The 23,143-nt window shown below is 39.0% G+C and overlaps 1 protein-coding gene across 5 annotated transcripts in view; it reads left to right on the top strand.

Moving 5' to 3' along the window:
* The window catches only part of Brip1 (BRCA1 interacting protein C-terminal helicase 1), a 140,867-nt gene that overhangs the window by 58,357 nt on the left and 59,367 nt on the right, over positions 1-23,143 (top strand). For 4 of the 5 annotated variants that reach the window (XM_031351261.1, XM_031351257.1, XM_031351259.1 and 1 more), the window contains exons 12-14: positions 1,579-1,744; positions 1,852-1,992; positions 5,581-5,742. In XM_031351261.1, the coding sequence (XP_031207121.1) occupies positions 1,579-1,744; positions 1,852-1,992; positions 5,581-5,742 (469 nt within the window). The remainder of the gene's footprint in view (positions 1-1,578; positions 1,745-1,851; positions 1,993-5,580; positions 5,743-23,143) is intronic. The other variant, XM_031351260.1, reaches the window with a different exon arrangement.

The following is a 23,143-nucleotide window of genomic DNA, read 5'->3' as shown; positions in this document are numbered from 1 at the left end:
GTGTGTGCCACCATTGCCTGGCTTTCTTTTCTTTCTTTTTTTTCTTTTTTAAGGATTTATTTGTTTATTATTATATGTAAGTACACTGTAGCTGTTTTCAGACACTCCAGAAGAGGTCGTTAGATCTCATTACAGATGGTTGTGAACCACCGTGTGTTGCTGGGATTTGAACTCAGAACCTTTAGAAGAGCAGTCAGTGCTCCTAACTGAGCCATTTCACCAGCCCTTGACTTTCTTCTGTTAATTGTTGGTTTGTATAGTTTTTTATGCAATTGAATACTAATCCTCTGTGAGATATATAGTTTACTGTTACTGTGTTATGAGTTGTCTTTTTACATCTTGATTGACTTTTTTTTCCCCCCACAAAAGAGGTTATTTATTGAAGGAGGGAAGAGAGAAAGAGTGCTTCTTTTTTTTAATATAAGGAAATTATTTTGTTTTGGTTTTTGCTTTTGTTTTGGAGAATGTTTTGGTCTCATTGTGTAGCCAAGGCTTTCCTAACTGCATTGTCCTGCCTTACCATCCTGAGCCCAGGGACTGTATATGTGAGCTACTGCAGTTGAGCAGAATTTTTTTAGTTACAAAGTCTTGTTTGTTTAACTCTCTTTTTGTAATGTACCTTAGAGTTTTATAGTTTTGGGATTTGAGCATATTTATAAAATTCTCTTCACAATTACTGAGTTCCTGACTTGAACGTAAAGATCTGACTTCTTTAGAGATGCAGTTAGGGGTGAAATGCCATGCGAGCATAGTTGAGAATAACATATTTTATCAGGAGTAAGCCTGGGCCGTCTATAGACTCTTAGGGACACAGGTTGGGGATGGGCTAATATCTACTCTGGTTCAGTAACCTCATGAAAAGAAACACAAGATGAAGCTCCAGGAAGGTGGCTTGGCAGGTCAAGGTGGTGAAGGGAAAGACTGAAGACCCAAGTTTGATTCCTGAAATACACATGGTAGAACTGACTGGTTCTTGATCCCTGGAATACACATGGTAGAACTGACTGGTTCTTGATCCCTGGAATACACATGGTAGAACTGACTGGTTCTTGCAAGGTGTCCTCTGACCTCTTCATGAGGTCATATGCGTGCTCACACACATATACAAATCAAAACAAAAAAATCTTTAAGTTTTATAATTATTTGCTAACACTTTTAAAACTTTGACTAAAATTACCTTATTTCCTCACGCAATAAAAAAAGCATAACTTCTTTATGGCTTTCTTTAACCATAATTCCTATTTTCTACTTAGCAGATATAAGTTAGAAGGCATGAAGTTGAGTTCTGGTTCTGCCACAATTTATTTTACATTATGTTTAAAACAAAATTGGAAAGTGGCTAATGAGGTTAGCCAGTTAGATTTTTAATATTTCTTATAAGAATTTGTTGAGTTCTGTGATTTCATGGCATAGTTTACATCAGAATTCTTGAGTTAACTAGTGGTGGGGACAGCATTTTCTTTTTGTGGGAAGGCATGACCCTCTGTTGAGTTTTAAAGTTCCCGGGTTTGATATGTATCTAGCTTGATCATTATGTTTTATGTTTTGTAGTTCAATTAGCATTGTCTTTCCATTTAGATTTGCAGATGATTATAAAGTTGCTATTCAGCAGACTTACTCCTGGACAAATCAGATTGCTATTTTTGATAAAACTGGGGTCGTGGCTGTACCAAAAAATAAGAAACATTCACGACAGAAAATTGGAGTTAATGTGCTAAACTTCTGGTGCTTAAATCCAGCTGTGGTAAGCTCACTCTGTCCTAAGTGCAACTTGTCTTGACCAGGACCAGCAATTAAATGGCTATGTTTAGCTTTCTAAGATGATCACATCTGTCTGGTGTTTCCTTGTAGGCCTTTTCAGATATTAATGACAAAGTACGGACCATTGTTCTAACATCAGGAACACTGTCACCCCTGAAATCCTTTTCATCTGAGCTTGGTGTCACATTTAGCATCCAACTGGAGGCTAACCATGTCATCAGTAACTCACAGGTAAACTGTTTTGCCCTACCTTATTGATGCTCTAAGTCTTTTTACCTGAGTGTAATTCCATATAAATAAATTAAAGGATACCATAAATTCTTATAAGCAAAGTCTGATACGAGATCCTCATGTTAGTTTTTTTTCTTTTTTTTTTTTTTTTTTTTTGGTTTTTTGAGACAGGGTTTCCCTGTATAGCCCTGGCTGTCCTGGAACTCACTCTGTAGACCAGGCTGGCCTCTGCCTCCCAAGTGCTGGGATTAAAGGCGTGCGCCACCGCAACCTGGCTCATGTTAGTTCTAGAGTAAAGGAAAATCTTGTTGGCTGCTTAACAGACTAACAGGGTCCGTGAGGAAGTACTGACACTGCCCTGGAAGCTTTATTGCCTTGGATTCAGTGACTGCTTCAAATGCCCCTTTTGAGTACAGTGGGTTTTCTCCAGGATCTCAAGACAAGAAAGTATTTGCTTTTCTACTATAGTTCCTACATGTAATTATGTTTCTTTTCCATTAGACAGTAGTATATCCTTATTTTATTTATTCATTTTTGAAAAAATTCATATTGTAGGTATACCTTCATGAGTTTATATGTGCTATGCTCATGCAGATGCCTGCATGGGCCAGAAGAGGAATCCCTGGAACTAGAGGTGCAAGCAGTTGTGAGCCAGATCATGTGGGTGCTGAGAACCAAGCTCAAGTCTTTTGTAAAGAGCAGTACATAGTCTTAATCAGTGAACCATCCCCCAATCACCATTTTATTTTGTTTTGTTTTGTTTTGTGTAGATAGCATCTTTTATGGTCCACATTAATGTCAAACTTGCTATGTGGTCAAGGGGGATCTCCTGATCTTCTTGCCATCACCTCTCAAATGCTGAGCCAGTACTTCTGGCTCTGTTTGTTTGTATGAGTAATTTAAAGTGATTAGGTACTTACTTAACCTCATACTTATGTGCCTAACATGGCTCTAGTTCTCTGTGTGTGTGTGTGCATACATATATACATGTATAGTATATATTATATATGTGTAATATATATATATATATGTATGTATGTGTATACACACATACAAGCATACAGGTTTACTTGGGACATTTTAGTTGCTTGAAAACACAGACATTTGATGATTAGGACCCATAATTCTAGTCTGTGTAACTAAGAATTTGCTTTCCAGTGTGCCAGAATCTGCCTGTTGAGAAGCATTGCTATTAGCAGTAGCGAAGTGAGTGCACAGGTTCCGCGTTTCATGCTGACTTGCTTAGAAGCATGTAAGTGCAGGCTAACAAATTCAATATAATTTCTTTTCATAGGTTGCTAGTCTACACTCTAATTATGTTTTACCCTAATGTACATGGTCCATTTATCCTGGACTGTTACTGAATCATAATAATAATTAATAATTATGGTGTAATTGAGTATTGTTTCAATATTGTCCATCAGCTTAAAAATTACTCTTGTCTCAATTAAAATATCCATGTAGAATAAATTATCATCTGACCACTTTCAAGTGCACAGCTTAACGTTACATATAGCTACTTGTTGTACAGTCAAACTCAAGAACTTTTTCATTTATAAGCAGAATCTTTGTCTTTTTGTGATTGGCATTTTGTTTGTTTTTACTTGACATAACATTTTGAAGGTTTGTTATACTGTAGATGATGTCTTAAATGTTCATCTGCAGCAACATGCATCAAATTTTCTTTTTAGGCAGCATAATATATCACTGTATGACTATGCCAAAATTTGTTTAGATTTCTGTTTATTGATTTTTCTTAACTTTTTCTTTAGAAAAATTATAAATTTTAAGGCTGGAGGATACGGTTCAGCAGTTGAGAATGCTTACTGCTTTTTCAGTGGACCCAGGTTTAGTTCCCAGCATCCACCTTGGGTAGTGGTTCACAGGTGCCTGTAACTCCAACTCCAAAGGGATCTGATACTCTGGCCTTCATGGAACTTACACATAAATATATACAAAATTAAAAATAGTAATAATAGATGCAAGAAAAGTTGAAATAATTGTATTACCATCATTTGTTTATATCCATTGGTTATTAGCATTTAATAATCTTTGCCACTCTTTTCCTTCTTCCTTCACATGTGTATCTAGATGTCAATGGAGATAGAAAATATATTGTCTACAGAGAGTTGGAGGTGGGATGCAGCCTCTGTTAAGGGTTGGGAGGGATGGGTATTTCCCCAGGCAACATGAACCCATCAGTATATGAAGGCTCAGTGTCTGTCCCAAGCTATAGGAGCTCACTATTTTCTGACCAGTGCCCTCCCTTTAACTGCCAATACCCTTTCAGGATGGCCATAAGTCTGCCAACCCTGTAACTAGGCCTTGGATTTGATTTTGACAACTTGATCTTTCTGGCTGAGGGAGAGAAGACTCTCCTCCAGACACACTCAGAACATTTTCAGTTGTCTATGCTCATCTGGAACGAGTTAATTTTATCACCAAACTTATTCTTCCTCATTTTCACTTTATCCGAAAATACAAGAAGCAACGAGCCAGCATCATTACTCTCTTGTTTTTCTACAAACTGTCAAAAATGTTATGTGTAGAGTTACTAAATATTTTGTTCCTCACAGGAGGTGAATCAGGAATATCAAACATGTTTATCTCAGTAAGTTCTTTAAATAGTACTTACTTTTAGGGCTTTCCACGCAACCAGCAGAGTCTTTAGTAACTTAAGTTTCATTGAGTTAGTTAGCCGCCTTCAGACATGACAAGCCCACTAGAGAAATTCATCCTTAAAATTCTGTTTCTCTATAACAACTCCTGGCATTGTAATTAATCTGTATGAATGTATATTTTAAAGGAGGATTTACAGATTGGCTTACTGATATGGTCTAGGTAGTCTCATAATAGCCATGTCACACTGAGACACGGAGAATCTAGAGTTGCTCGGTCCACAAGGCTGGATGTCTCCATAGTCCCAATCTGGAGCTGACGGCCTAGGAGTTCCTGGAGAGCTGCTGGTTTCAGGTCTATATTAGAAGCCCAGAGAACCTGGTTTTAATATCAGTGATGGAATGCCACAGTAACAGGATAGATGAACTCACCAACAAGATTGAAGGCAAACAGGCAAAAACCATATGTTTTAATCTGGGCCGCCACCAGAAGTTGCCATTCACATTTAGGGTGGGTCTTCCTGCTTCAAATAATCTGACTTCACGGGAGTGCACAGCAGCTTGTATATTAGTTAATTCCAGATCTAATCAAGCAGATAACCAAGATTAACCATCATATACACAGTTTTTGAAATTGCATGTGTGCGAGTATTTTGCCTGGATGTGTAAGTATGCCCCATGCCTGCAGAGGCCAAAAGAGAGCATGGGATCCCTTGGGTTTCTGGTGATTATATCTTTGTAATTACTGTGAGGATTACAATATTATTCAAAAGTTACAGTAATTTGATTTTGGATCAGCATCAGCCTAATTGTATTCAATTAATTAAAGATATTAAAGAAAATTTCTAGTTCCAATGTAAATTTCTGCTAGGTTTATTTGATCATCTTTTTCTATAAATCACTCCCAATTAAATATTAATTTTCCTGTTTTATCTAGACACAACTCTAATACTAAAATATTCATTTCTAGGTTTGGGTTGGTACTGTTGGCTCAGGCCCTAAGGGTCGGAATCTCTGCGCTACCTTTCAGCATACTGAAACATTTGAGTTCCAGGATGAAGTGGGAATGCTTCTGTTATCTGTATGCCAGACTGTGAGCCAAGGAATTTTGTGCTTTTTGCCATCTTACAAGGTAAGGGAATTGTTTATTGTTTTTTTGGGGGGGGTTGTTTCTTTTTCTTTTTTTTCTTTTGCCTCTAAAAAAGATATCGGATTACCATGATAAATTCCCTAGAGTGAGAAACAACAAGCTAATTATAATTCCTCCAGTATCATGTTACTTTATGATAATTGTTGCCTGATTATCTTATTATTGTTTCACTTAAAATTCTAACATAACTTGGAACAGATAAGACCTTTTTTGTTTTGTTCTAAAAAATATGTTATATAAGAGGACTCTGTTCTTATGCGATTTTTATTCTTACAGGCAGTTTGTTATTTTCATAGGTGTAAGAGAGAGGAGTATGGTTTTTGACTTTAGTAAGTGAATCTAAGTGTCCTTTGTTGCCCATTATTTTACTTCATGTATCTGGCCAGAAGTAGTTGTAATTCTTTCTCCTCCCCACGTCTTCGTTATGCTTTGGGGTATGGGGTCAGTCCCAGAGCTTTGTGCATGCTAGGCAAGTATTGTTCCGTTGAGCTTCATCCCAAGCTTTCAGCCTTTAAGTCTCTTAGTCTAACATTTATCCATTGTCTTCACTGTACCGTTGGACCATGGTGGTTTAAGATCAACTTTTTTTTTTTTTTTTGGAGACAGGGTTTCTCTGCATAGCCCTGGCTGTCCTGGAACTCACTCTGTAGACCAGGCTGGCCTCGAACTCAGAAATCCACCTGCCTCTGCCTCCCAAGTGCTGGGATTAAAGGCATGTGCTGTCACCGCCTGACTTTTTAGATTTATTTTATGTGTATGAATGCTTTGTCCGCATGTGTATCTGTGCATGTCATGTGTTCCTGGTGCCCAAGGAGGGCAGAAGAGGGCACCATGGAGGTAGCCCATAACTTATAGAACCCTTTTCTAATTTTTTTTTTATAATTTTTTTTTTTTGGTTTTTCGAGACAGGGTTTCTCCGTATAGTCTTGGCTGTCGTGGAACTCACACTGTAGACCAGGCTGGCCTCGAACTCAGAAATCCACCTGTCTCTGCCTCCCGAATGCTGGGATTAAAGGCGTGCGCCACCACCACCCAGCTCTATAGAACCCTTTTCTAATAGTGGAAATGACTACACAGAGTAATGTATTCTTTTCCAGCTTTAGTACCAAAAAATACCATGTATGGGATGACTTAAATAGCAGAAATGTATATTCTTTTAGCTTGGGAGGCTTGAAACCCAAGATCAGGTATTGGCCAGTATATTCTATTCAGAAACGTCTGTCCTAGACTTGTGGCGGCTTCCCCTTTGCTGGGTTCTTACACAGAACTTATTTTGTGCTTTAGTATCCCTGGTATTTCTTAGTGTTCAAATTTCAACCTTTGAATATCAGTTAAATAGAGTAGGATCCACCCTGAAGAACTCATTGTAAGTGGCTTAGTGTCCAGAGACACAGTCACATTCTGAGGTGATGCAGGCTTCACTGAAGAGACTCACAGAAACAGTACAGTGCATCGCTGAGGTAAAAACCTGGGCTGGGCTTGTAAATGTCTTGTATTGCAACTATGGTAGGTCATTTTAGGTGCCTTTTGTCAAAACTCATTAAGCTTAATATGAATGTATTTTCTAGTATGTAAATTATATCTTTTGGGGTTTGTAACTTTTGCTGTCTTGGAACTCACTCTGTAGACCCGGCTGGCCTCCAACTCACAGAGAGCCACCTGCTCTGCCTCCCAAATGCTGGTATTAAAAGCATGCACCATTACCGCCTGGCTTAAATTATATCTTAAGAAAGTTTTTTCAAATTGTAAAATGTCAGCCCAAATATAACAAAACTTTGTGTTGTAAACTTCATTACAATGTGTTTATCTGGAAGGAATTTAAGGTTTTCTTACCTAGGGACAAGATCTTTTTATTATGTGGCAGGTTCATATACCTTACTAAAGTTAAATAATAAACTAAAGTTCATATACCTTACTTACCAACAATATAGCAATACTTTTATCACTTCTAGAAAAGTATGTGGACTGGCTGGAGAGATGGCTGAGAGTTGCAGAGTGGGAGTTTGGTTCTCAGCATTCAGATCTGGCAGCTTACACTCACCTGTAATTCCAACTTCAGGGAATCTGGCCTCCTTTTCTGACTACCAACACCTGTAGTCATGTGTACATATCCACACATAAATATAATCAAAATTAAGATAAGTCTTAAGAAATTAAATTTCCTTTAAAAATGTGTATAAACTAATATATCTCATCCTCCATTAAAATAGCTAATGTCTCAGCATTGATAAATAACAAAAACCAATAGCTTTTTGATATTATAATCTATACATGTAAATGTAGTTCAAAGTTGAGCCTTAAAACTGACACTAAGACTTGTTTATACGAGTTGACATGCCTCATTTTCAGGTAGGTCGGTTTTGTAGTTTATATTCCCAGCAGTCTCTTCCTTCATGAAATGCAGTGTTTGGTACAGCACACACTGGAGACAAGCGGGGGTTCAGTGAGCAAAATGAGGAAGAACTGAAGCCATAGTATTAAAGGTTTTTAAATGGCCAGTGTTTCTAATTAGGGACTATAATATCTATTGATGACAGCTTTTCAGAACGTTCTTAACATCCTGATACTGAATACCATTCCATAGCTGGGACACAATTGGAACACCTAACAAGGCTTTATTCTGGTCTTTTACCTTGTGACTCAGTGTTGTAAATCATGTCTAATAGTGCTGTGAGCAGTGGGGAGGTCAGGAGCTGTGAGCAGTGGGGAGGTCAGGAGCTGTGAGAGCAGTGGGGAGGTCAGGAGCTGTGAGAGCAGTGGGGAGGTCAGGAGCTGTGACGATGATGCTGAGGATTAGCTTTCCATGGGAGGCAGGCAGTGACTGGATCATCCCATTTGCTCCACCAGCCCAGCTGCGTCTTACTGCAAACAGGCTTGTAACATGGCTGCTGGCGTTTTCTGTCTTAGTCATATTTAAAAGCTCTATAGGCCGGGCAGTGGTGGCGCACACCTTTAATCCCAGCACTTGGGAGGCAGAGGCAGGTGGATTTTTGAGTTCGAGGCCAGTCTGGTCTACAGAGTGAGTTCCAGGACAGCCAGGGCTACACAGAGAAACCCTGTCTCGAAAAACCAAAAAAAAAAAAAAAAAAAAGCACCCTATATTTCTAAGCAGTTTTTACTTACTCTTTTTTAAAAGGTTATTTGGCTAATACTAACATTGATACTTTTATCATAAATATACTCTCTAATGTACTTTCCTTTTTTTTCCTAACCACTGAAAATTCTAAAAATGTCACACATTTTAAGATGTAAGACACATGTAAGATTATAGTAAAAATATTAAAGTTTTTCAGAGCTATAGAACAGGAAGAGGAAGCTCCTAGAGAGACATGATGGCCCTACGCTGTAGTTGAAGCGTAAGTGCTTCCCACTTTTAGGAAGAGCTTTTGCATTACAAGGCTTCACAGTTTAAGTACTAGTTTCTGGAATACAGCACCTCAGAAGCATGCAGAGCTGCCTGGGCTTCTCATGGCCTAGGCAAGTTGACATTCATCATAAACACAACTCCCAAATTAATAAAAATCAAAGTTAAGCCTATAATATTGATTAAGACTCAATTGCACTTGTAAATTTTACTTTTTTTTTTTTGGTTTTTTTTTTTTTTTTTTTTTTTTTTTTTTTTTTTTTTTGAGACAGGGTTTCTCTCTGTAGCCCCGGCTGTCCCGGTACTCACTCTGTAGACCAGGCTGGCCTCGAACTCGGAAATCCGCCTGCCTCTGCCTCCCAAGTGCTAGGATTAAAGGCGTGCGCCACCACCGCCCGGCTGTAAATTTTACTTTTAAATACATTTTTTTGTGTCATGTAGTTGTACAGTTGGCCCACACTATGTGTTATTTTTTTCTGTGTAGAAAGCTAAATGACATGCTAGAAATGAATTCACCTTTAGGCTTGTAAAATAAGAATTCAAGAAGCTTTGAGATTTTGGTGTCATATTCATAGCAATGGCTTGTGTTTTAAGTAAAGATATCCCTTCTGTCAGGAAACCAAATATGCTTCATTAACTCATGAACTTGAGCTAGTTCCCTTAGCTACTCATTTTGATCACTATCAGTTTTTAATCAAAACCTTGAATATTCTAAATATAGAAAGCCTACTAATTGCTTTCCCCTTTAATAATTATTTTTATATCAGTCTTGTTACAGTTTGAATGGAAGTCTGTCTGTCACAGGCGCGTGTGCTGCGCCCATTTTCCTGTCACTAGGACTATTTCCCGAGGTCTTTGGGAACTGGAGCTAGCTGGAGGAAGGAAATCATGCTGGGGCGCGTGCACATGAAGCCAGGCAGCCTGGTGAACCATGAGCTAAAGAAATAGTCCTCCTTTTACACCCTTCCCGGCACTTGAGTCATGGCTTCACAAACATAACTAAGGTAGAAAAGTGCTGTCAGAGATCCAGGTTGCTTTAGACTGAATCTGACCATGTGGTCCTTTATCTTCTGAAGTTGATTTGTAGGAGACATCTGGAAGCAGCTCAATGAGCAATTCCAGAAGGAGCAGAATACCTAATAGAAATAGGCAGAAATGGCTGCAAGAACTCTGTTGGGAATTGGCCTAGAGACCTTTTAAATTGTGTTCATGATTTTTAAACATTTTTTTTCACATCCTGAGACTGTCTGATTGTAACAACAATGGAGAAATTAATTTGGTGAAAGAAATTTCAAGATAGAATTGCTTTCAGGCTATGGTATTTTTATTCCTGGGGCCTTTAGATAGAAGAAAGGTTTGAGTAATACTCAGTTTGGTCAGAAAATGAATACATTTAAATTCATGAGAAGAGAACATGATACTTGATTCCTACTGTAAACCAGGCTAAAGGTAGCTACGGTCCAGGAAGTAGGCATTTCAACTCCATCTGAGAAACTTTGTCTCTAGAAGACAGCACAGTGCTCAAGGAAGCACCTTCTCCGCTGAATGCACGGCTGGCTGCTCAGACGCCACTGCGCTCGTGGTCCTCAGGGCAGCTACCGCTCGATCAATCGGGCAGCGGACACTTCCGTTGCTGATTTGATGCTCATTTTGAAGGACTACAAAATGCAAGAGTGCAGGGTCATTGTAAGGATCGGTATTGGCTCAGGACACCCCACGACCAAGTTCTCAGCACAAAGGGACAAAGTTTGCCCCATAGGGCCAAAGTGCAGAAATAAGAGACAAAGCCATGAGATAGAGGATGAGGGAGACGGGGAAGGGAATAAGGGACAGGGTGTAGAAGTATTTGTCCCAGAGTGGGACAAAGGACTGCTGCTGAATAGAGAGGAGACAGACATGGCCTGAAGGCAAATGGCAGTTTATAAAGGCACAAGGTGGGGGGGACTCTTTGTTAGGGTGAGGGGCTTGATTTTAATTGAGCATATTAATTAGGTGAGCCAAAGTGCGCTTTTGACTGCTGGACTTCAATACTTTGATAGCAGGACCTTGGTAGGTAGCTGCAGGAGGAGGAAGTGACAAATAAGGGAATAGACTTTGTTGTCCAGCTTTAAGAATGTGGCTTTTAGCAAGGCAGAAAGAAAGAATCAGGAAGAGGGGCAAGGCCTGCCAGAGCCATGTTTGCCATGCTCAGGTCACCTAGAGTCCCTTTTGTCATGAAGGCTTCTACACTTGTCTTTCTTTTTCTTGTAGTGCAGGTAATTGACCCCAAGCACTCGTGGTAGGCAAGTGTCCAGTGAGGCCCCACTACATCCTTTGAGACAGGTTTTTGCCCAAGTTGGCCTTGAACTTGTGATCCTCTTGCCTTTGTCTCACCGAAGCTAGGATTACAGGCATGAGCCACTATATCTGACCTCTTCCACCCACCGATCTTTCAAAATAATTCCTGGAAAGTAAGGCAAATGTGAATAGACTTGGATCCCTTGAACAATCTCTGAGGAGATGTACAGATAAGAGTGTGAAATCTAAGCTATAGTGGGAACTCCAGGATTTTAGGAGATTCAAAGAACAAAAATATTTTCCAAAGATAGCCATGGGTGTAACCAGCCCTAGCGGGTGGCCATATCAAATACAAGAACTACAAATTTTAACATTTGCCTTGCTAGGTTTCACGGTCCTGTTTAAGTCACATCCTTTCTTCCTATGCCTAGATTCCTTCCATTTGTAGTATGAATTTTAACTTAGTATTGTGTATGCTGATAGTATGGAACTTGGCTTTTAAAATTTGTATAAACACTTGTAGCTAAGAGTGTGACCTGACTCTCGGGAAACTGAACTTGAAGTTTTGAACAATGTTGGAACTGTTAAGACTCTGCAGTCCCTTGGGGATGCACTAATTGCATTTTGCATTATGACATAGCCATGAGCCTTTGAGGAATGGGAGAGGAATGTTATGATCCCAAAGTGAAATTCCCCTAAAGGCACATGTCTTGGACAGTTGGTCTCCAGTTGGAGATGCAATTGTAGGTTTATGAAACATTAGGAGGTGGGGCCTAGTAGGTTCCTCTCTCCTGTCTCTGTTTCCTTTCAGCTCTCATGCCGCACATTCCTATTTCCGTGGTGTTCTGCCCAAGTGCGTGAGACCAGGCAGACGTGGATTAAACCTCCTGAAACTGTAAATTCTACGCCAAAATAATTCTTCTTTTTAAACTGTCCTTTCAGCCATTTTGATCACAGCTGCACAAAGTAACTAACAGAGTCTTCTTTTAAAACATTCTTTTACATTTGAAGTCCTAACCATGTAGTTCACTTGTTTAAAGTATAGAATTCTGGGCTGGAGTGATAGTTGAATGGTTAAAATGCTTACTGCTCTTTAAAAGACCTGGGTTCCATTCCCAGCATCTATGTCAGGAGAATATGATTCTCTGTCCTCTTCAGGCATTGGCATGCATGTGGTGCACATCAGCTTATGCAGGCACAAGCACATAAATGTAAAAATAAGTCTTTGAGGCTGGAGCTGTGTCTCAGTGATTAAGAGAACCTATTGCTCTTGCAGAGGACCTGGGCTCAGCTTCCAGTACCCACATGGTAGCTCACAACATTTGTAACTTAAGTTTCAGAGGATCTAATGCCTTCTTCTGACCTCAATGAACACCAGGTACTCACATGGTTCATAGATGTGCATGTAGGGAAAACATTCCTATACAGAAGAATAAATCTGAAAAATAAAGTGTAGAACTCAATAATTACTAATACCGTCACAAAATTGTGAGCCATCACCAGTATCTAATTACAAAATATTTTTTCTTACTACAAAAAGAAATTCCTTACAATCATTAGTGGTTCTAATTCCACCTTCTATTCCTGTAAATACTCACCTGTTTTCTGCTTTAACAGAACTGCCTTCTTTGGCATTTGCATATAGATATAAAATATAGCATGTGACCTTATGTGGTTAGATTCTTGACTTAGCATGTTTGCCGGGTTCTTTGTGGTAGAATGTGAATGTATTTTTAGTGGCTGAATGATGCTTTAGTCTTTCAACTTGTTAAAGACTGTGGCTATATAGCACAGTAGGAGAGTCCTTGCCTAATTTCAGTGTATTTGTATTTTGAACATTAAATGTATCTTTTGTAAACATTGTATAGTTTGAATTTTTTTAAATCTAATTCTCCAAATCTGTCTTGGGCGTTGATGACACCAATTGCTCCTTGTTTTCTTTGTTCCTTTTTCCTTCTTTCCTCCATTACTACCTTTTGTGCTAACTAGCTATCCTCTAGTGTGCTGGGCAAGCTTTTCTTACTGTTTGTTTGAGAACAGTACTAGCTGTTCTAAGACTCAGAGATCCACCTCCCTCTCCCTCCTGAGTGCTAGGATCAAAGGAGGACACCAGCACTGCTAGGCAAGGTAAATTTTTCTAATGTGCCATTTTGATTCCCTTGTCTTTCTTTGTTTATTTAAGATTTGCTTTCTTTGTGTAATTCTGATCAGTTGCAACTATCTATATAGTTTTGTCTCTTCTTAGGCCAGGCCTCTGACTCAGCTTCCCAGATGCTGGGAGAGGAGGCATGTACCCATTCTCAAACCCTTGAGCTTGTTTGTTTGGTTGGTTGTTTGTTTTATTTTTAGGATTTTTTTTCAAGACAGGGTTTCTCTGTGTAGCCCTAGCTGTCCTGGAACTCACTCTGTAGACCAGGCTGGCCTCAAACTCAGAAATCCGCCTGCCTCTGCCTCCCAAGTGCTGGGATTAAAGGCGTGCGCCACCACTGCCCAGCTGGGTTGTTTGTTTTTTGAGACAGGGTCTCACTATGTATCCCTGCTCATCCTTGAACTCACTCTGTAGACCAGGCTTGCCTCAAACTCACAGAGGTCTGCCTACTTCTCTGCTTCCCAAATACTGGTACTGAAGCCATATGCCACCACCACCTGTCTAAACCTTTGGGTTTTTTTTTTGTTTTATTAGTTTGTGTGTATGTATGTGTGTATGTTTGTGGGTATGCACACTCAGGCACATGTGCATGTGACTATATCACCTTAAAATTTAATGAAACAGTTTATATTAATACTAATTATTTTCAGTAATATGTGAAGGCTTCAGTTCAACTAGCTTTGTTCTGTCCCACATAATTGTATATTACTGTTATAGAAATCAGAATAATTCCAGACTAAATTAACTTACGCTGCCTATTAAATTTACTCTTTAAGTTTTTCTTTGTTTTTGTGGTTGTTCTGGGGCGGGGGGTTTGAAGGTTTGTTTGTTTTCAAGAAGGTCTCATCATGTAGCCCTGGCAGTCCTGGAATTTTCCTCATAGATCAAGCTGGCCTCAAATTCTGAGAGATCTACCTACCTCTGTCTCCTGGCTGCTTTTCAATTCTTAGTGTGGACTTGAGTTTCTCTGTAAAGTCCCTTGATCCAGGATCTCACATGTGCTGTACACTCCCAGGGAACCATTTCCCCAGTCCTAAAATGGACTCTTAAGATTCAGTCTTGTGGCAGTAGCTCAGAGCTGTTACTCTGGGGCCCTGTTCCCGTGGTGGGCGTAGGGAACAAAGACTTAGGGAAGAGGAGCATCATCCGACCTTTTACTTGGACCATGAGCCCGTGCTATAACCTTCCAAGTGTTTCAGTGTTCTGTTAGATGGCACAGGACGTCTGGAGGAAGTTGGACTTTATTTTCCCTCTCTCATGCTGGGTGAAGCTTAGTCTCCCTTACTAGTAGACTGCCCTTAGTTTTGGGGGATACTCTGAGCCTATTTTAAAATGGTTTCTTTCCCCTTTTCTTGCCAGGAACAGGAAGATTTTTCTTGGCTCTTTATTTTCAGAGCTGTGGGGTTCCTGGAAGTAATAGCTTCAAAAATGTGAGCGCCTTCCCAGACTATAGCCCCCAGAGCTTCTTGCTTTTAGTCTACATTTGTCGCCAGCAGTTTCTCAAAGTCATCTTTCGGTTGTTCCTGTCAGCTTATGGTTTTAGTTTAGTGCCCTACTAACCACAGCTCAATGGCAGTTCTCTGTATGGGCCTTTTCCTTAGTTTCAGGATGGCAATTAGCTCTGTGACCTTATTTCCCAATTGGTGTCCACTAGAAATTATTGTTTTTTTTTCATTTGTTTAACTTTTTTTCTTATAAGGCAGGAGGTGATGACTTTTTTATGTATTGGAGCTGAATTTGTAAATCCTAATTTTATTTTTGAGAAAAATACATTTTTTTCAGTTGAGTTTTATAATGTTCTTATAGTTTACTTGAAAGATCAGAGTGTACTTCCTCAAGCACATATCATAGTGATTAAATTTATCAAATATACTGTCCTTTCAATCGAGATTAACACTGACCATGTAACAGTCAAAGAGCATCTATATTAAAGTTTCCTTCAGAGCAATATTAGGGACCAGACTGAAATATAAAAGGGGAAATTGTATTGGTTTTCTGTTGTTTCATAGCAGACGACTGCTAGCTTAGCACTTTAAAACAACGTACATTATCTCTGAGTCAGGAGTCTGGGCATGGCATAACTATTTTCTTCTTAGTGTATCAAAAGTCCATGTATCAGAGGTCAACTGGAACAGTAGTCTCAAGAGTTTTGATTGGGGGAAGAGTATCACAAGACTTAATCTTTCAATGTAGAAATGATGTGGAATAAGTGCTTGCTGCTATGGTAACGAGAGTGACTTTTGGGGTGTTAGATAACAAAAGCTAACAGAACAATAGCTCTCCATAAATGTTTTTCAACACATGAACGGGCAGATACTCAGTCGTCTGCATCCCAGATCTCTCTTTGTCTTGCTTTGTCTGACAGTCTTGATTTGTAGCCCAGGATGTTTAGCCTCAGCAGGCAGTTCATATCCTGCTGTAGCCACCACAGACCTGAGATTTCAGACCCACACCACCCACCACACCAGGCCTGTTTGAAATGAGAGATATTTTACAACTACAAACTAAAATTCTCTGCCACTCATATCATCGATCAGTATATCTTAATTCCATATACTAATATTCTATTCTAAGAAAGAACTTTTAATATTTTAATTGGAGCTCTTTGAAATATTGAACTATTTAAACTGAGAACTGTGTTTAATACTACTTCCTGAAAGTTCTAATTTTATATCTTTTCAATTTTTTGAGGAAATAATTTTTGGTTGCATGCTTTGGAGTTTGCTAAGCCCTGTTAAAGATTCAAACATGTATTACTGGGCATGGTAGCACATGACTTTAATCCCAGCATTTGGGAGGCAGAGACAGGTAGAGTCCAGTGTGGTCTATATATATACCAAGCTCTAGGACAGCCAGGAATATAGAGAGAAACCCTGCATCAAGAAAAAAAAAAAAAAAAGAGATTCAAACATGAGCCAGTTACTGTCTCTGTAAGACGTCTGTGTTGTTGTACCTGGCACATAGTAAGGAGGATTTAGAGGATTTCCACTTGTGGATGTGGGGACATGTCAGTCAGGGTTTCCTATCATGACTGATATCTAAGAGAAACTATTAGAAGGGGGTAAGCTTTATTTGTGTTCATGGTTTCAGAGGGTTCAGTCCATAGTTGGCCTTCTGCATTGTTTTGGGGTCTCTGGACATATAGCAACAGAAAAAGTCGTAGCAGAGGATAGCTGTTTACCTAGTGGCAGTCTGGAAGCAAAGAAGAAATGTTTGAATTGTCATGGCTGGCTGCCTCCTTGGTATCCATCTAGACACCCAGTCTATTCGGTGATATGCCCAGTGTTTAGGGTGGGTCTTCCTCCCTTTGTTACGACTCTGTAAGTACCCTCACAGATGTGCCGAAAGCTATGCTTTACCAATCTTAAGCATTCTGCAGGCACCTTAGGGAGTAGGGGGGATAGCATCAGCAGAGTCACAGGAAGTGCTTTTAATTTAAAAAATTTCTTATTATGTGTGTTTTTGTGTGCACACACATATGCATGATATGTATGTATGGGTACATATACCACGCATACTTGTGGAGTTCAAAGGTTAACTTGTAGTCTTTTTTCTTCTTCCCCCCTAAATGAGTTCTGGAGATCATACTCGGGTTATCAGGCTTATGCCAAAGTGTCTTTACCTAGTCTGCCATCTCTCCAGCCCAGAGATTCATAGATTTTTGTTTTGTTTTATTTTATTTTATTTTATTTTATTTTATTTTATTTTATTTATTTATTTTTTTATGCGGTTTCTTTCTGTAGCCCCGGCTGTCTTGGAATTCACTCTGTAGACCAGGCTGTCCTTGAATTCTATCTACCTCTGCCTCCCGAAGGCTAGGATTAAAGGTGTGCACCACCACCACCCTGTCCACAAAATTTTTTTCGCAGAGTTTTACTTAGCGTGTGTGACCAGAAGATGGGAATACTGGAAAGGAACTAGAGATTTTCATAAAAGAAACATAGAAGGAAGTCTAAAGCTTTCAAAGCAGACGTTTCAATGGTAGATATTTTTTTTTCCCTTTATTGTAAGATGGATTGCTTGTGTAAGAGTTAAGGTAAGGGCATTATTTTAAATTCTTCCCTTCCACATTGCTTTTAGAGCTTGCCAATGTTACTAGAAATTGCAAGTTTTGTGAAGAATGTCATTCTTCCTCCAAGATAAATCTGATTTGACTCTGTTGTTTAACTTGGTAGCACTACTGCCTTCGAGCTCACTGAGAGATCATTTTTTATGGACTGAGTGGGTTGAAGACTTTAAACTCTTTTTATAGATGGAAAGATTCCATTGAATAATTTTGAAAAGAAGTTTTATGGTGCCAAAAGAAGCTTGGATCTTTTTCTTTTTGTTACAGACGCTGAGTTTTCTTTACATTTTTTATGACTAAGTTAGTTGCATGACCCGTTTTCCTTGAATATCTTTTCATTCACCACTGAATGTTAGATAAAGAATAAAATGCAATTTTTCCCTGGACAGTGGTGGCGCACTTTAATCCCAACACTTGGGAGGCAGAGGCAGGCGGATTTCTGAGTTCGAGGCCAGCCTGGTCTACAGTGTGAATTCCAGGACAGCCAGGACTACACAGAGTAACCCTGTATCGACCCCCCCTCCCCCAAAAAGCAATTTTTCTGTTCAGTCTCTATTAAAAGTTTTTATAACTGTTATTTCACATTAAGTTTTTATGTTGAGAAATTTGCAATTCTACTTGCTTGATGTTTGCCATTTTTAAGCTAATCTAAAGGAAAAACTAAATCACTATATCCAAGTTTCATTATTTTTATTTAGATGTTTGAAATTTCTGTACCTAGAACACTACTTCTTCTTTTTTTGGGGGGGGGTTTCGAGACAAGGTTTCTCTGTGTAGCCTCGACTGTCCTAGAACTCACTCTGTAGACCAGGCCGGCCTCGAACTCAGAAATCCTTCTGCCTCTGCCTCCCAAATGCTGGGATTAAAGGCGTGCACCACCACCGCCTGGCTACTTCTTCTGTTTTAAGTAGAAGAAATCTTTATGGTGTTGGGACCTTAAGGTTGTGATATGATTGTATAATTAGAGGTTAGGCATATGTAATTGTTGAACTCATCTGCTATCTAACCATGGATTTTTGCACACTTGTTCTTTCCTCTGGTCACTAGAAAATCGTTGGGGAATGCTTATCACGTTTTGATAGATAATTCAAATAACTTGGTGTCTTAGTTAGAGTTTCCATTGCTGTAAAGAGATACCATCACCAAAGCAACTCTTATAAGGGAAAACATTTAATTGAGGCTAGCTTACAGATTCTGAGGTTCAGTCTATTATTACCATGGCAGGAATCATGGCAGCCTCTAGGCAGGCATGGCACTAGAGAAGCTGAGATCCTACAGCTTGTTCTGAAGGCATATGCTAGAAAACTGATTTCTAGGCATCTAGGAAGAAAATCTCAAAACCCACCCCCTACAGTGAAACACTTCCTCCAGCAAGGCCACATCTACTAATAGTGCCACTCCCTGGGCCAAGCATATTCAAACCACCACACTTGGTTAAGGGGTAGCCTTGGGTCATCTAAGATTGAACCTTTATTCCTGGCACTTCTCACTAGGCTGCTTGGAACTTCACTAAAACTTTATGACATCCAGGGCCTCATCTCCCCACCTACTGAAGCTCTGGTTATATGCTGTTCCCCGTCTGAGTCTGACCTGCTCTAGACCCAGATTTTCAACCAAGACTCTGAAGTAGGAACCGGGCCCTAGGTCCCACACCCTGATCCTATGACCCTCACCTCCCATCCCCCAGTGCCCTTCCCCGAGGGTTGTCGGACCCATCTGGGTCTGAGTTGTTTCCCTCTTCTCCTTTTCTCTTTCTCAAATTCTTTTTACTTTCTCCTCATCTTTTAAATTTTCTTCTTGTTTCCTTTCCTTCCTCTTCCCTCCCTCTTTACTTCTCTTTGTTTTGTTGCTTTTGTTGCTATTGGTTATATATTTTGAGCATCATTAAGCTGTTAGTGGATGTAACTTTTTTCTTCTAAATCTATGAGCTGTCTCTTCAGTCAGTAAAAAGTTTGTTTCCTTCCTTTCATTTTGATAGATCATTGTTAGCATATAGAAACACCGTAGATGTTTTTCTTTCATTGTGTGTATGGGCTAGAACCCAAGACTTTGTACATGTTAGGCAGCCAAACTTTGCCTCTGCCTTCTCATCTCTATACTACAAATTTCTACAAGGTGACTTTGTATCCTGCAACTTTGAATTTTTTTTTTTATTACTTTTTAGCATTTGGTTTTGGTGGTGGTTTTAGAGTTTTCTAGGTATAACTTTATGTTCTTAGCAAATAGCAACAACTTCAGTTCTTCCTTTGAAGAATATGTCTTTGGATGTCTTTTGTTTCTTTCTCCTGACTAAATGCTCTGACAAGGACTTCCAGTACAGTGCTGGATACATGTGACAAGAATGGAAACCTCATGTTGTTCCAGATGGTACCAGAAGGTTTTCACTCCTGTCAACTATATTGTAGCCATGGTTTTACCATAGATGTGCTTTACTATGTTGTGATGAATTCCTCCCATGTCTATTTTGACAAGAACTTGTTTCTTGAAAGGGTGTTGAATTTTGTCAGATGTGGTTTCCTTATCTAAAAAGATGGTCCAGTGGTTATATTTGACTTTCCATCTGGCAAGATGATGTATCCTATCTATGAATGTGTGTATGTTGAGCCTCCCCTACTTCCCAAGGTACTTACTTCTATGATTTTCGTGGCTAATCTTGAACTTGGGTTCCAATATTTTGTCCAGGAGTTTTACTTTTATGTTTATTAGTGATATTCATCTGTACTTTTCTTGAAATGTATTTGGCTTTGGTATTGGGCAGGGTAATGCTGTTTTGTTGAGAGTCTACAATTACTCCCTAACTCTCTTATGAAGGATTAGCATTAGTTTACTTTTGGATATTTGGACAAGTTCAGCAATGAAGCTAGTGAACAGCCTGGGCTTTCCTTTTGATAGGATGTGGGTTTTTTTAACCTCGTCAGTCTTCTTATTAGCTATAATTTTTGTGCTCAGGTTTGTTCATGGGTTAGTGTGTTAAGTGTGCTTAGGAGGTTAGCCATTTCTACTAGGCATTTAACTGTAGACAATAGTCTTTCTTACAACCCTTTGATGATGCTGTCAATTTTACCTCTGGTTTTGAGTCTTCTCCCTTTATAAATTAATCAATCTGAAGTTTTATTTATTTTCTTTATCTTGTCAACATCTCGGTTTTGTTCTGTTGGTTTTCTTTCATAGTTTCTAGCCTCTGCTCATGCTTGTATTTTTGTAAGAAGCATTCACTGTAATTTATTAAAATAGTTTCAATTCACAGATAATCTTAACAGGGAGTGTTCCAGAATCATTTGTGTCCTGATCGCTATTATTTTCTTCTGCTGACCTTGTACTTAATATATCAAATAAATATATTTGCTCCTAAAAAGCAATGTTTAGTTGTTTATGGATTAAACTGTCTTCCAAGTCTCCACATCCAACTTTTTATTTGTTTTCCTTTTCTTCTTTGTGTAGATATTTATTGCTATAAGTTTGTTCTTAGGATTTTTTTTCTGTCCCATAAGTTTTAAGTTTGTTGTGTTTTCATTTTAGTTTGCCTTGTTATTTTTAAATTTCCCTTTTAATTTCTTCATTGACCCATTGGTTGCTCAGCAGCAATCTTAAAATTCTGGTATTCGAATTTTCCAAAACTTGCTCTATTATTGATTGCCAGTTTCTTATCTCTGTGGCTGAGACAGATCCTTCTTGATTTAAATCCATTATTCTAAAATTGGCAAATGCTTATTTTTTACCCTGATGTAATTTGTCTTAGGGACTATTCCATGGGAGTTGGAGAATTGTGTGTATTCTCTTAATAGATGGAATATTGTTTATCTATTGTTCCCTTGGGTCTAATGTGTTGTTCAAGCCTAATGTTCATTAATTTTCTGTCTGGATGATTTGTGCATTGTGGAGAGTTAAGTCCCCTGCTGACATTGTATTGCAAGCTGTCTCTTCTTCAGATCTTTAAATATAATATATGTTTATATATACATACATATATATTTTTTGAGACTGTGTCCAATGTACACTGGCTTCTAATTTACAGTAAATTACAATATAGACAAGGATAACAGTGTACTTATAGCCCCCCTGCCTCTGCCATCCAGGTAGTAGGGATAATAGGGGGGATGTACCATCATGCCTAATTTATGCAGCGCTGGTAATTGAACCCAGGGCTTTGTACATGGTAACAAGCACTCTACAAACGAGCTACTTTCACAGATCCTTACTTTACATTTTTATGTATCTTATTTTAGATGGATGGATCGATGTACACATACACACACACACATACACACACACGTTAGTCTGTCTCCTTTTATGGTGTTTTCTTTTTAAAAAACTTATTTTTGAGATTATATTACAATTAAATAATTTTCCTCTTCCCTATCCTCTCTTCAAACCTTTCTACACTGCCCCACCTTTGCTATCTTTCAAATTCATAGCATTTTTTTCATTAATTGTTGATATGTATATTTCTATATATAACCACCTAAATCTATTTATTTTTAATTGTATCTGTTTTCAGAGCTGACCATTTGATATTGATAGTGCACCAGTTAGTGTACACTTTCTTTTTTTCTTTTCTTTTTCCTTTCTTTTTTTAAGATTGATTTATTTATTTTATGTAAGTACACTGTAGCTGACTTCAGATACCCCAGAAGAGAGCATCAGATTTCATTACGGATGCTTGTGAGCCATCATGTGGTTGCTGGGATTTGAACTCACGACCTTTGGAAGAGCAGTCAGAGCTCTTAACCGTTGAGCCATCTCTCCAGCCCCCTAGTGTACACTTTCTTAAGAAAGAGTATTTCTCTCACTCTCAGTATTCTTTAGTTGCTTGTATTTCTTTGTGTAGGGTTTAGGCCTTGTGATCTTTCCCCAGGCTTTGGCATCCCTGTTGTTGTCCTTGTTAGCTCATATTAAGCACTCATGTTGGTGAGACATTATGGGTATTGTTTCTGGCATTCCTAGGAGACACAATCTCACAACCAGCTCCCTGATTCTCTGGCTCTTACCATAGTTCTACCCCCTCTTCTGCAATGTTCCTTAAGCCTTCGGCACAGAAGTTGCTTTGTAGATGTATCCATTAAGAGTGCTCCACAGCTCTGTGTTTTGATTGGTTGTGGTTTTCTATAATGGTCTCTGTTTCAAAGAGACTTTTCCTTGATGCAGACTACACTTATCTGTGGCTATAAGGCCAAATGTTTAGAATGCAGTTAGATATATTCTGGTTTAGTAACTTACAGTAATTTAGTGTGTGTATGTGTGTGTGTGTGTGTATGAATTTCATACAATATGTTTTAATCCTATTTGCCCCCATCTCCACCCAACTACTCCCAGGCATCCCCCCCTTTCTTACCCACCTGAATTTGTCCCTTGTTTTAGCCCATGATGTTGCTTTTCTGCTCAGATATATTTGGGTATTGTGGTCTTTCTTTGGGTCACCTTACCCAGAGGCAACAACACTCAGAGAAGCTGACTCTCCCTTTCTCAGCTGCCAATAGTTGCTCAGCTAAGGGTGGACTTTGTGTCCACTTCCCCTCTCTGTGCTGGA

Source organism: Mastomys coucha, unplaced genomic scaffold (genome assembly GCF_008632895.1).
Source record: "Mastomys coucha isolate ucsf_1 unplaced genomic scaffold, UCSF_Mcou_1 pScaffold5, whole genome shotgun sequence".
In the NCBI taxonomy this organism is placed as follows: Eukaryota; Metazoa; Chordata; class Mammalia; order Rodentia; family Muridae; genus Mastomys; species Mastomys coucha.
Note: the sequence above shows the minus strand (reverse complement) of the source record. Positions and strands in the feature narration are given on the sequence as shown.